The sequence below is a fragment of the Ammospiza caudacuta genome, chromosome Z (genome assembly GCF_027887145.1).
Source record: "Ammospiza caudacuta isolate bAmmCau1 chromosome Z, bAmmCau1.pri, whole genome shotgun sequence".
NCBI classification, from domain to species: domain Eukaryota; kingdom Metazoa; phylum Chordata; class Aves; order Passeriformes; family Passerellidae; genus Ammospiza; species Ammospiza caudacuta.
In genome coordinates, this window is record NC_080632.1 from 31,012,212 (window position 1) to 31,026,552 (window position 14,341).

General features: G+C 39.5%; 1 protein-coding gene across 1 annotated transcript in view; it reads right to left on the minus strand.

Moving 5' to 3' along the window:
* NAA35 (N-alpha-acetyltransferase 35, NatC auxiliary subunit) overlaps nucleotides 1–13,901 on the minus strand; it is a 27,448-nt gene extending 13,547 nt beyond the window's left edge. Inside the window, exons 1-12 of the mRNA XM_058823322.1 lie at nucleotides 13,664–13,901; nucleotides 12,289–12,432; nucleotides 9,508–9,541; nucleotides 8,057–8,171; nucleotides 6,886–6,960; nucleotides 5,557–5,724; nucleotides 4,655–4,721; nucleotides 3,887–3,930; nucleotides 3,254–3,304; nucleotides 2,455–2,538; nucleotides 1,518–1,632; nucleotides 854–1,032 (exon numbers count right to left, since the gene is read on the minus strand). Coding sequence (XP_058679305.1) covers nucleotides 854–1,032; nucleotides 1,518–1,632; nucleotides 2,455–2,538; nucleotides 3,254–3,304; nucleotides 3,887–3,930; nucleotides 4,655–4,721; nucleotides 5,557–5,724; nucleotides 6,886–6,960; nucleotides 8,057–8,171; nucleotides 9,508–9,541; nucleotides 12,289–12,412 — 1,056 coding nt within the window. The 5' untranslated portion in view covers nucleotides 12,413–12,432; nucleotides 13,664–13,901. The remainder of the gene's footprint in view (nucleotides 1–853; nucleotides 1,033–1,517; nucleotides 1,633–2,454; nucleotides 2,539–3,253; nucleotides 3,305–3,886; nucleotides 3,931–4,654; nucleotides 4,722–5,556; nucleotides 5,725–6,885; nucleotides 6,961–8,056; nucleotides 8,172–9,507; nucleotides 9,542–12,288; nucleotides 12,433–13,663) is intronic.
* Nucleotides 13,902–14,341: the final 440 nt, after the last annotated feature.

Below are 14,341 nucleotides of genomic sequence, written 5' to 3' on the forward strand. Positions count from 1 at the left end.
ACAGACCATGAATAGTTTGAACAGAACAAAATATATTATGAAGATTTTCTGCAATTACTCATTTCCTAACAAAAAGTGTTCTGAATTTTCAAATGCTACAACTAGAAAGATAATAGTACAGAAAAAAAAAGTACTGTGTGATTAAGATAATGATGTAACTATACTAGGTATTGAACAAAACTGAGAATTTATTTTAAAAAATTGATTGAAATCCAGGCAAGTTTTAACTGGTACCAGGCTCTTCATGCAAACACTCCTTTCATTAATTAGCAGGAAATAACAAGATGAGAGGTTTGCTGTAACCGTATCTCTTTTATCAGTCAGTGAATGCATGGATACCAAAAATATTTCAAGCATTTAAGTGTCTTCCAATACATGTAGGCAGTAACTAAGAGTAACATCAGTTACTAAGGAAAGAATATAAGCAGGTGCTTAACTTTATGCCTATTTAGTGCCCTCTTGTGTTATAGGCACGTGTGCAGGATACTGATTAATGAATTTGAAAAAAAAATCAGACACATAGCAAAGGATTATATTCTGTTGCTGTAGACACAGCTCTTCAACCAAAGAAACTTGCTTGGCCTTGGCCAGTAAGACACAACTATTTAATGAATTACAGGAAAATTGAGATGTTTGAGAGAAGAAAAGGTCCTTATCAAAAGAAGAAAAGTAGTAACTATCAGGAAGGATAGTAAATTTTGAAATTGAGCCTAACAGTTAAAAACACCAAATATATACATAGTGCTCAGTTTTCTCTCCAGTAAGCAAGAGCATGCATATATGGAATGATTTTTTTGCAAGTCACATTTTCAGATCTTATTTCTGGTAATAAATAAGAAATATTCATGCTTACCAGTATACAGTGCAAGTTACTTAAGTTGACTACTTCACATACAGTTTTTATTCGGTCTATTAGTTTGGAAAAATAATTGACCATTTCTTCCCTTTTAATAATTTTTGCATATCGAGGGAAAGTTGGTGGCAGCAATCTCTGATTAACAAGTGGCTCAAACCCCATCATAATAGGATGATCTAAAGAAGGAGGAGGGGAGAGAGAGAAAAACTGCATATGAGTTGTGTTTTCAGAACCCCCTTCAATAATACAAATTATTCAATTAGCCAAAATGAATTCTTAAAGTGACAGTAAACTTCCCGAGACTCCAACAAGCCAACTACTACAATGTTTAATCTTTAAGAAACCCGAGTCCTCGTGTACAAGCAATGAAGTACTGTTCCCTGTTTTAAAATGGTATATACACTGATTCCAAGTGTGATGCACTTAATCAAAAGTTCACATTATCTCTGGCCTTGAAATGACAGTGTTGCTCTCAGGAGAGCCACCACCTGGTAAAATAAAATTAAAATCAAACAATGCAAATCTGTAACAACTTGTATAGCAAGTGTTTTAGTTCAAAGTAAATAGTGATTTCAACTTTTTAAAAAAATACACAAAGATATTTATGTTTGTGAAGGGATCATATCCAGGAAAGGAAAAAATGGTGTAATTTGATACATACCTCCTTTAGTGGTATCATTCTGTGCCTGCATACCATGATGCAGTGAATTGTGTATGGCAGAGAGCAAGTCAGCTGCCTGAGTCATTAGTTTCTGAGCTTCTGCAACTGCACTCGTCTGAAAGCCAGGAAAAAATTATTATCATTACAAACCAATATATTTTGACTATCTAAATAATGTTAGTGTAAAAAAAAACCAAAGGGCATTAAAATTCTGATATTCTTATATAACCCAAGTTCTGAAAAAAACCCAAACAACCCAAGATTTTTGTGTGGTAGTACATTTTATATATCTGTACATAAATTCAATGCTGTATATTTTGCTGTGTAAGACTTTACAATAGTTACAACTGAAAGTCTTGTACAAAATGCATGAGAGTCTGCTTGGGGGAGCATGTAGTTCTAGCCCTTTGCCTTAAAACATGAAGTTCCTTCCCCTCTCAGTAACTAGGAAATCTTACATCAATCCTCAAAAAACAGGCAAATTGTATGGAATGCTATTAAATTCCTCTTCTCAGACCAAAGATATCTAGATATAAATTCCCTATCACATGAAAGGAAAAGCATACAGGTCTTCTAATATGGACAAAATAGTGCCCAGCATCAGGTAACTCCACAGGAGGGAACTGAACTTAAACAAGAAGTTTTGCTCATGTGTGAAAAGAGTAATTAGAAATCCATAAATATTTTTAAACCTTTTGTAATGAATATTCTGTCCTTCTGCAAGGCCATAATAATGTCAGCTACTAGCCTTCCCTGTGTTTCCCACTTGGAACAAAAACTGAGTATTTGTCGCTGTAAGGCTTTATTCAAAGCTTTACCTCCATCCACATAAATTCAAATCTCATGAATCTACACAGTAATTTCTGGATCTTAAAGAATGAAAAATGGGTATTTCACAGCATCCCGATGCAAACACAGAAACGCCAAATGAACGTACCTCTTTTTTCGTAAAAGCTATCAGGACGGTGAGTAAGACGCGGGTAAACTTGACTCTGCTGAAGACAGCTAAACACTGTTGATGCTGTAATAAAGTAATACTGCTAATTACTTAGTAGTAGGTATTAGATAATAGAATCATAAAATATCCTGTGTTGGAAGGGACCCAGAAGGATCATTCAGCCCAACTCTTGGCTCACCCCAACTGCTTGAGTGTGGTCCAAATTTTCCTGGACTCAGAGTTTGGTGCTGTGACCACCTCCCTGGGGAGCCTATTCCAGTGCCCAACCACCCTCTGGGTGAAAACGCTGTTTCTAATATCCAACCTAAACCTCACCTGACACAACTTCAGGCCTTTCCCTCAAGTCCTTTCACTGGTCACCATCAAAGAAGAGATAGTGCCTGTCCCTCCTCCTCCTCACAAGGAAGTTTTAACTGCAAAAGGTCTCCCCTCAGTCTCCTCATCTCCAGGCTGAACAGAGCAAGTGATCTCAGCTGCTCCTCATACAGCTTCCCCTAAAGGCCATTCATCCTCCTTATGGCCCTTCTTTGGACACACTCTAATACCTTAATGGCTTTCTTGTATTGTGGTGTGCAGAACGCCCATAGGAGTCCTGCCCTCCCTGCACAAACTGACGCACAAAAAGCCTTGGCATGCCCTGCTGTTTTCCAGCTCTTCTCCATGCTCCTGGGTGGTCACACTTCCTGGCTGCTTCTTATATGCATGGGTGTGGTTATGCCATATTTAAATCTCCTATTTACATCCATGAAATCCAGGAAAAAAGCAAACAATTCATTACTTCAAGTTCAACTTCTGGATCTCTCTCTTCTCCTTGTCGACTTCGGGTGCTCTGCAAGGTAAAGAAATGTCAAATAATTTACTAAAAATTGCAAAGGGAAGCTACTGATAAAATCTCTTTGCCTTCTCTAAAACATCCACCTGTTAAATAACTTGAAAAATCAGTTTTCAAATTCAAAATTTCTTAAAATATAATCCAGATACTTGAATGACTGTCCTATAGTAATAAGAACTATCTCAGTAAATTCTGCAAATAAGCAAGAAAAGTGCATGAACGCTTTACATTTTAAGCTGTAGTAAAGGAAAATTAAGTAACTTCTTTAACCTTACATGTTATATCTGCCTAAAACCTGAAAGTTAAATACCTACATTCTGTGTCCTAGCCCAGTGTTATCTTCTGCATCACGACTCCAGCTTCTACTACTACTGAAGCAACTACTAAGGAGTTCACAAATAAAGTGAAGACTTAGATAGAAGGCAAACTAAAAGCATGATACAGAAACCATTATGGCAGTCCTTCAAAAACCCCATTACAATGACAAAACCCTCCTTCATTCCTCATAATCCAACTCCCTACCCCAAACCTATGTTAAGTACACCTGAAATATAACTGACAAGACAAAAATGAAAATACCTTCACTCGCCTTTGCAAGTCATCTTCTACATCTTTCAGCATACCTGGAAAAAAAACACAGCATGACTAAAAGCTGAGAAGCATTTCTAGGCACACCTATACCACTCAGGGGAAAACAAATTTTATGGGGAAAATCAAACTTAAAAGTGCTTTACATATCCATTAGCCAAAGACTAAACAAAAAATAATCTTGTGAGGAATGGTGGGGATGTCTTGGAACAACCAAAAATCAGGATACAGAACAACTGATGCAAAGCTAAAGCGTGCATAAGCTTTTCAAAATAAGCTTTTCAAAAATATATCAATGAAAAGCTCAAATACACATTAAAAAAAATAGTGCATCATTAACGTACATACTTATGTATGTACTTAAAAGCATATGTATTCATAGCTGTAGAACTACTAGATTGCTTTTTTTCCTAAAGCAGCCTATTTAGAGGACAACAAATTATGAGGCAAAAAAGCAGAATTCAAGCAACGTACTTTCTATTGGTCTGTATCTTTACCATGTTGAGCTCATGCCTAGCCACTTTATTGGTGCATTTAAAAGCACTTCTTCTGTTTCTCAGGGATATAACAAGACAACTGAACCTTTTTTCCAAGGAAAAATGATTTTATCTCTCTTTTACCAAGTCAGCAATTTCCACAATAAAAATAAAAACTTAACAGCTGAAACTCCTAGCAATTAATCATATGTGTCTGAAAGCAATCACATGCTCAAAAGAGAAAGAGGCTGCTGGACAGATATAAAGCAAGCACAGACTATACCTGTAACTCTAAGATCTGTCACACTATTGGCCATTTTAAATCCGTAAGTCATTGACTGAAAATCTTCCTAAAAAGAAAAATCAAAGAAGCAATATGTAGTGAAATATAAAAGCTGTAGTTACATTTTCAGATTGGGGTTTGAGATCTTCTTTTTGGTTTGGGTTTTTTAGGAGTTGTTTTCTTAAAAGGTTTTGAGTCTTTTTGCTGTTTTTTTCTCTTTTGGAGGAATGACTGGGGGTGTGCTTTTGTTTAATTCTATCATGTACAGAAGTCCAGATTTATTCTACACAGCTGAATGCACTCAGAATGAATACACTGAATGACTTTCCCACCCAAATCCAGTTTCAGGTAATCATTTTCTGCATAAATCCTTAATATGCCCTTCATATTTTCATCATGTGACACCTTACCAAAAGGTTACATGAACTATAGCTGCAAAGTAGTATTTGATCCATTTTAGATATAGTCACGAAGAGTGACTTGTCCAAGCTCAGAGGAAACAGATTGCTCTGAGTGCAGAAAACAGGACTCTGATCCCACAGCCAGATGTACATTTTAGGCAAAATGCAATCATTACTATCTAACAGAAAAATTAGAAAATTAAACAGTTTCACAACTGAGACACATTTCAAATGGTTAACCACAAGACTTGCACTGCTTCTTGATTAAAATGTGGCTCCAGTATTCAAGGAAAATACAGAAGAGAGCATGAAACATCTTCATTGGGGAAACTGCATTTTAAAGGTAACTGCATTTAAAAGTCTAATACTTTTAGGATGGTGAAGTGCTATTTCTACAGTATCCTCAAATCAAACACTAACAAATGTCACTAATACATTGTTTTACTTGCATTATGGTATAATATTGCATATTTAACCCCACAAGAGATGGGAAACACATACCTCCTCAAAAACAGCTGCTTTGTTAACCTTTTCTCTGGCAATATCACAGATTTTTAGGATTCCAAGAGCAAAAGCCTTCATAGCAGGATCTTCTATGAAGTCTGGATTATGAATATAAAGGCAAGTGAATACTGTCTGTGCCAAGGAATGTCCTTCTAACCATGTTATCTAGGGAAAAGGAAATTAAATATTTAACTCATGACAGCCAAGTCCTCATTTTCATAGATCCATTCTTTTTCCATTTTACTGTGCTTCAAAGACTCATTAAGGAACTAAACATTAAAATTAAAGTCGCCTTATCAAGGCAACCTTCCAAGTACCAAAAAAGAGGAAGTGAAGGTGCTTCAAGCCTAGAATTCTGGCATTGGATAAACCTCTTCTATAGAGTTTAGGTCTAACCCCTATGATTTAGACATGGCATTATGTTAAGAGAACTCAACATTTAATAAACCTCTGCATAAATAGTGAATGGAAAATGCAAGTGACTATGAGACAAGTCACAAATGTTCTTCATGTTCTCTCTCTTTACAACATAAAAGCTCCTTATCACAATTCTCTCTCTCTACCACTTCCATGTTTCTTTAAGCTACATGGAAAGTTTCACTAAGTTAAATTTCTATCTTGAAATGGTAAAAAACTACCTAGAACCATATTTATAATATGGTCCCCTTTTGGAGACCAGGAGTAGAAAACAAATGATGTTATACTGAATCAGATATACTATGATCTCTACATGTCATTCTGACTAAACTGATTGGAAATGTTTTTTAAAACAATATTTTTGATGTAATTTTGAAGAACAACTGAAAATAATGAGTATCAGTCACTGAGAAAATTAAAGTATATACACAGAAAAAAAATTGCAATTAATAAGTAACTGATATTCAACTTATTTTTACTAAATAGATTTATTTTCTTTGTTCAAAATGCTTCTGTAAGCTCAGTCAATTCTGGCTGTACATAAAGGAGCAACAGAGTGCTACCAGTTACTGCACACTCAGCTGCCAACACAGTCAAACATCAATACACAGCAGGCAATCAGATAACATGCATTTATAAAACTAGAAAGCATAAAACCTTTTAAAGTTTTTAAGGCGCTACCAGCTATCTTCCATATTCCTATAGAAAAAAATTAAAAATCAAAATTAAGCCTTTCATTCTAGATAATAAAAATAACTAAATGGAAATTAAAATATAAGTATGTATTTTCTGCTTGGTAAATATTTTTTTGAGTTCTGCTGTTTTTTTTCTTTTTTTTTTTTAAGATGGATTAATGGATTATATTTTGAAAGCAAAACCATCTAACCTAAAGAAAAGAAAAATGCTTACCAAACAACAAAAACACGTGTCCATTATTCCTACCAGCTCAGGTGAAGTGAGATCCTTTATTTTAATGGTGCCATCCTTTGAAAACAAACAAACAAACAAAAACAACCAAAGTCCTAAATACTATGAAAGCATACAGGCAAAATACAACTTATTTGTACCAAAGCCAAAAAAGAAATTAATATTTGTTTAAAACTTCAGAGTAATTGTATGCCACTAGCTTTACCAACCAGCTTTACAACATGTCTCAAATTCTTAAAAACTTTTCATTCCCATCAGTTAACACTGATCAAACATAAAACTACCCAAAGAGAAGACTAAAGTAAGAATTCTTATTTATTACTAGCCAAGAAAAGTTTAAAACTAGTTAACTGCTAACAGTAAATCATAATAATAAAGTACGTATCATCACAATAAAGACTGAACAAGAAGTAATATGCAGGATCAACTCTTTGAAGACTGCTTTTTAAACTTGTAGTATTTTACTGCCTTAAAGGTCAACACCAAAAAGGCTGCAAATTTGATCATTTAATTTGCCCAATGTATGCAATCCTGGATACATTCTACATGACTTAGCTAGTGTTTAACAGAGTTCTCTGTCTCAATTCCAAATGTTTACCATAAAAAAATTCTTTTGCCTCTGAGTGCATTACTTTTTCTGAAAAAACAGCAAGTCTTTCAACCTCTGTCCTCCAATTTACCTTGATCATAAATCAAAAGTTAATCATTATTGTCGATGTTGATAAATTATCTGGCTTCTGTTCAATGCTGATAAACTCAAAGAACGATAAAGTGTTAATTTCCAGCTTTTTCAAGGAAGCTGGTTTCCATCCAGGTTAAACAGAAGCTAACAAATACATCTTCATATAAAAGACACATTTTAGAGAAGCATAGAGTTATTTGCAAAACAATGTTGGAGATATATTTACTTGAGGTATCAATAACCAATAATTTCATATTGCTTTTCACTGGAAGAGTTAGCATCATTGTGATAATGCAGGTAACAAGAAAGGTAAACATTACAAGCTATTTTTTACTTAATTTTCCAGAAGAAAAAAGAAAAACATAGATTTCAAGAGAAACACTATTTATGCTGTATTGTGCTTAGCTGTAATTTGACAAAAATGTGTATTTCTACAGACAGTGTAGGTAAACCCAGGAAATTCATACAAACCTTAATAGCTTGCTCAAAGTTAAGAACCTTTCTGTTAACTTGGTTTCCAATCATACCAGCATCCATCTTGGGATCCATCATTTCAATGGCAGACATGGCTTCAAAAAGACCAAAACTAGGAACACAAATAAAATAAATGTGCTCAATGTATTTTTTAATATAAAATAGTCTTTGCAAACTAACCAAAAAGAACACAGGATGACAAACCAAGTACACTATATTCTGACCAGAGACAATAAGGTATATGAACATTAGTATTGATCTTCAGAGATCATGGTTTTCAGGAAGTTAAGAATCTCTCAACAAATTCATAGGAAAAGAGATGGCTAAAAGTGAAAGAAAATTATTAAACTTGCTATAAGGATGAAGAACACTCCTGAGTGAAATATCCCATTACTATATCTTTGCACACTTGTTTTTATAAATTTCATAGCATCTTCTTAAACATCATGCAAAATCATAAACTGACATTAACTGAACAAGCTGTTCCTTAGTACACCACATCTAAAAAACCAAGTAAGATATGTCCCCCAAACACTAATGACAATATACATAACATAGATTAATATATATTGAAATAACAGGTTTATTTAAAATAAGCATGTTAACAAAACTGATGTAAAAAACCCCAAAAAACGCAGCATGTGATAACATATCATTTGTAGTCAGAGCAGAAGAAAAAAAGCTTGCAGAAGAGCCACACTAAAAGACTTACCTATATATGAAGAGATACAGTGCTTCACTTTATCACGACATTTGTCAGAACTTCAGGCTTTATATACAAAAAGTTTACTGAACGTGGCACAATTAAATTCTGAGAATGTAAATTCTGTATTTGCTGTATTTGCTCTGAAATGCTCTTATGTATAAAACTACACCTGAAAATGCGCTTTGATTCAAATGACATCCGTGCCCACATTTTTAAGCAAGTTTTCATTTAACAGCATGCTTCTGTTTTCTGAGCTATTAGTTTCAAATTCAGCAAGTCTTTACCAGATGCTTTTCTTTGAAATATACTTTCAATGTGTAGAGTTCTCACTTTCTGCTTTAGCATGATATTTATGTTGCATTAAGGCATACAACTGTTTATCAAATATTTTATAGTGACACTTGGGGTAACCAGGTTTAAAGTCTTTCTGGCCTTTTTTAACAAAAGCAAGTCCCATAAGATAGTGCAGTAATGTAATCACCACAGATCATAAGATATGCTATGAACTTCTGGAACAGAATTTCAATCACATTGAAAAATGTAATTTTGTACTTAGAGCAACAGATATGCTCAGCATTCATACAAGTGCAGCATATACACACTGCTAAGAATGTATGATATTCTATATACTTCAAATACTTTATTTAAAGTAAAAGTCTAAAAAAGCTTGGTTATTAGGTAACATGAACATGTTTGCAGTAATCTTATCTAAAAGCCAGAACCATCCCACACACATACTTACAGCTTGTCATGAAGCAGTTCTCCTAACTTCAGTTCTATAAAGGAAAGGGACAAAACAAACAATTACAATCATCCTACTAGCACAACTTTTCCAGGGTAGTCTTGTCACGCACCAAACTGCCTTATGCCAAGATATAATAAGCTGCAGGAAGCAGATCAGGCATTTCTACTTGCGCTGCATTTGCATGGCCTGGGTTTTGTAGCTTGTGGGGGGATGACTACAGGGATGGCTTTTGTGAGAAGGTGCCAGAAGCTTCTTCCATGTTCAGCAGAGCCAATCCCTGGTGGCTCCAGAGACGGATGTGCCCTGGGCCAATTAGAAACAATAATACCTTGTGGTAAGAGATTTAAAAAGAAAACAAAAAAAACCAAAATTGCACAGTTTCAACAGCAGATGGAGAGGAGCCGAGTGAGAACATGTGAGAGGAACAACTCTGCAGACACCAGGGTCAGAGGAGGAGGAGGTGCTCCAGGCACCAGAGCTGAGGTTCTGCTGCAGCCCCTGGTGCAGCCCATGGTGAGGCAGCTGTGCCCTGCGGCCCATGGAGGTCCATGGGGATGCAGAGATCCACCTGCAGCTGGTGGGGAGACCCACACTGGAGCCGGTGATGCACAAAGGAGTCTGTGAACCCAAGGGAGGCCCCAGGCTGGAGCAGCTTGTGTTTGAAGGACTGCACCCTGTAAAAGAGTGACCCAGGCTGCAGCAGTTTTGGGAGGCCTGTGTGTCCATGGGAGGGAGTCACACTGCAGCAGGTCACTGAGAGCTGCTGCTCATGAGATGGACCCATGTTGGAGAAGCTCATGGAGAACTGTCTGCAATGGGAGGGACTCCATGGTGCAGCAGGGGAATGACTCTTGTTCCTGAGCAGTGGGAGAAGCCTGGGGTGATGAACTGGCCATAACCTCCATTCCCTGTCTCCCTGTGCTGCTGGGGTAGGAGCACAGCTGGAAAGAAGGAGGGGTGGCAGGAAGCTGTTTTTAAGGGTTATTTTACTTTCTCATTGTCCTGCTCTGATTTTGTCAATAATAAATTCCCTTCATATGTCTAAATTGAGCCTGTTTTTCCCATGATGATATGTGGTGAGTGATCCCTCTCAGTCCTTATCTCAACCCATGACCCTTCATTAAATTTTCTCTCCTCTGTTCAGCTTCAGAGGGGAGTCAGTGGCTTTGGTGTGTGCCTGGCATCTGGCCCAGGTCAACCCATGACACTACTGCTTTTACCTACAGAGCACTTTCAAGACTGAAAGACTAAAAAAAACACCCCAGTGGTTAACAGCGTGCCCCCATCCCTCTGTTATTCTAGGAATTAAAACAATTTTAGAATTACTAAGTACACAGTGCACTCAAAGCACAAAAAGCTGATATACTGCTGTAGGGCTGCAGGTCAAGGGAGGGGATTCTGCCCTCTGCTCTAATGGGACTCCAGCTGGAACACTGAGTCTGTCTGGGTTTCCAGCACAGGAAGGACATGGATCTGTTGGTGCAAGTTCAAAAGAGGCTAACAAAAATGAATGGAAGGCTAAAGCACCCTTCCTGTGAAGACAGGCTGAAAGAGTTGGGGCTGTTCAGCCTGGAAAAAAAAAGATCTATGGGGACCAGCTAGCATCCTTCCAGTTCATAAAGGAAGGCCAGAAAACACCTGGCGATTGACTTTTTACAAGGACATGTACTGACAGGACAAGAGAAATACTGTTAAACTAAAAGAGAGATTTAGATTAGAAACTGGGAAACATTCTTTACTATGAGGGTGGTGAGTCACTGGAACAGGTTGCCCAGAGAAGCTGTGGATCCCCCATCCCTGTCACTGTTCAAGGCCAGGCTGAATGACGCTTTGAGCAACACAGTCTGGTAAGAGGTGTCCCCTGTCCATGCCAGGGGAGTTGGAATGAGAGGATCTTTAAGGTCCCTTCCAACACAAATCATTCTGTGATGATTATTCTGTGAAATATTAGCATCTGAATAGCCTGGAATACAGCCGTTTCCTCTGCTCCTTTATTCAGGTGTCTTAATCTCTTCCAGGGGAGACTACTGAAAGGCTTGCTTTCCCTCATAACTTTTAAAGGAGTCTCTAGATATATTTGATGGGTACAGATGTAAGTAATCTATTACAGATACAAGTAATATAGATGAATAATTATTTATAAGTAATTTAGAGTAATATAGAGAAATAATATGCAGAAATTGTGTTTATCATTATGTAATATTCTGTGTGGTAAGATGCAGTTTTTACACTTATCCTTCCTTAGTGTCATCATAAAATCAGTTGAAAAAACTGTAAACTAGCAGTAGCACCTCACAGTAATAAAGGTACTGTTTAAATGTAAGCAACTGCTTCCCCATTACTGAGATGGACTGTATCAATTGAAAAACTCAGACTTGTTTCAAAGATGAAAAATGATGCACTGATGAATTAAATAAATTACAGGACCATGGAGATCCAAAAATATGCAAGAAAGAAACAGAGTGTTGACTCTGCATGCAGGAATGACATCTCCACTTGGCAAAAGAGAGAGTAAGAAATCTTCGCAAAGGAAAAAAAGCAGATGTGAAAATGCGTAAGACGAAAAAACTTTGATTAAAGAGGTATTTATGTAATCCGGAAGAGAAAACAAAGTGAGGTGGTTCATGACAATTCCAACCTCAGAGTTAAGAAGGAATCAATGCTTGTTCATCTGAAGCTTGAACCTAGGTCAAACTATTGCTCAAAAAAGCTCAAAGAACTACACACAGGCCTCCAAAGGATTCCAAGTTTTCTCAGAATGAAAGGACTACAACTCACCTCTACAAGCTTCTTCAAAATCCTGGGTTATATCTATCCAGCTGGTATTACTCTTTTCCATCTTGTCAGGCATACCGAGTTCCCATCCAGAATCATCATCCTCTAGTGTAGCTTTCATAACCATGATGCTGCACCTTTAAATTCCTGTCAGAGACACCATATATTTGCACAAATCAGAGAAAGTGCTTTGTGGGAATAATTTTTTTTTCTTTTCAATAATCAGGTAAGAATGGGAAATGAACTAACATTTTATTTAAACAACTACTGTTATACAAGACCAACAGAAAAACCCTTATTAAAAACAACTCTTTAAGAAAAAGATTTTCTTATGCGTAATTTCTTTACAAGTAGCTTATACACTGTGAAACCTCAAAAACTAGGGACATCAGAATATCAGCTGTTCAGACCCATACTAAGGTGTCGACTGTCAATTAGAAATAAAATCAGAAGCATAACAACAGATGCAGACATCACAATTTTCTATTTGTTCTTTTACACTGTTAGACTATACGTCCTCCTACTGCTCTTCAACAGAAATTAAAAAGATGGTACTGTAAAACTGAAAAAATACTTATTTCCTACGATTTCCTCAGCAGAAAGCAGTATCAAGATTGCAGCACTTAAGTTAAGCAAGTTCAGACTGGATTATAAATTTTAAACTCCACCGACCAGCTACTTCGAACTGGTTTTGTTCTTTCGCAACCTCCCGACACGCGGGCAGCCCTGAGGACTCCACGCTTCCACAGTCAGCCTGCCCGTGAGGTACCAGCAACGCTGAACTCCCCTCTGCTGACGGAGCAGCTGCGAGCCCGGCAAGCCCTGAGCAGCTTAACCACAGCCGCCGCGGAAGCTTCAAACAAAGGCCCCAGTGGCAGAGGACCTCCAGGGCATCGGGAATTAACAAAAACAAAGGGGAGGATAAAATGGCTTTTGAGCAGCAGCCCGGGGGTCTCCCCTCGGCCGAGCCAGGTTTACTCCCCATCGGGGGCCGTCAGGCTGTCACCAGTTCTCTAGCGACCGCAGGGACTGCCAGGCTCAGTGGGCTGTGATGAGGAAGTACGTGAGAAATGTGTTGAAATAAATTAAATTCTCCCTTGCATCCCGGGACAACCAGGCCCTTCGGGATCTCCTCTTCCCACAGGTCACCCCAACTCCGGCGCTGCTCAGCGGGCCCCGCGCAGCCCTCCCGGGGACGCCGGGCACCGCCGCCTGCCCGCACGGCTCCTCCGCCCCGCCGCAGAGGAGGAGCCAGCACGCCGCCCGCCCCGCTGCGGGGCAGTAGCGCCGCCGCGGGCTCCCCCTTCCTCCGTCCCTCCCTCGGTGCCCCTGCGGGCTCTGCCTGCGCCCTTCGCCCCGCACCCTCCCCGGGCCTCACCGCTACGTCCCACGCCGCCGCCCGTCCGCCGCTCCTGGCTGGGCCGCCGCCGCACACGCGCAGACCTGCTGCTGCTGCTGCTGCCGCCACCAGCCCGCGGCCCCGGCCTGAGCGCCCGGCGCAGCCGCACACTAGAAGCTCCGCCGCCCCACCTCGTCCGCGACCGCGGCTTACCGTGAGCGGCGAGGCGGGGTGAGAGAGGCCGGGGCGGCGGCGCTCGGCACCCGCTGCGCCCGCGAGGAACGCGGGGCGGGGCGGGCGGCCCTGCGGCGGCTCCGCCCAGCGCGGTGCAGGCTCGGGCGCCATGAGGCTCCCGTGAGGGGGTGGGGACAGGGCGAGCAGGGGCTGGGCGGACGGTGCGGGGGCCGCGGGGCGCTGCCGCGCAGCAGGAGCAGAGAGGCTGTCTCCAGGTCTGTTGTCAACGCTCTTTCAATATCTAAAAAGCGCGTGTCGACCGGACGGAGACAGGTTTTTCTCAGTGGCGCCCAGCAGTACGACAAAAGGCAGTGGGCACAAACTCATGCACAGGAAGTTCCACCTGCAGAACTTCCACGAGGAAGAACTTTACCGTGCAGGTGACCGAGCTCTCGAACAGATTGCCCAGAGAGGTTGTGGAGTCTCCCTCGCGGCACTGTATAGGAATTGTATAGACACAAGCCTGTGCCACATGCTCCTGGA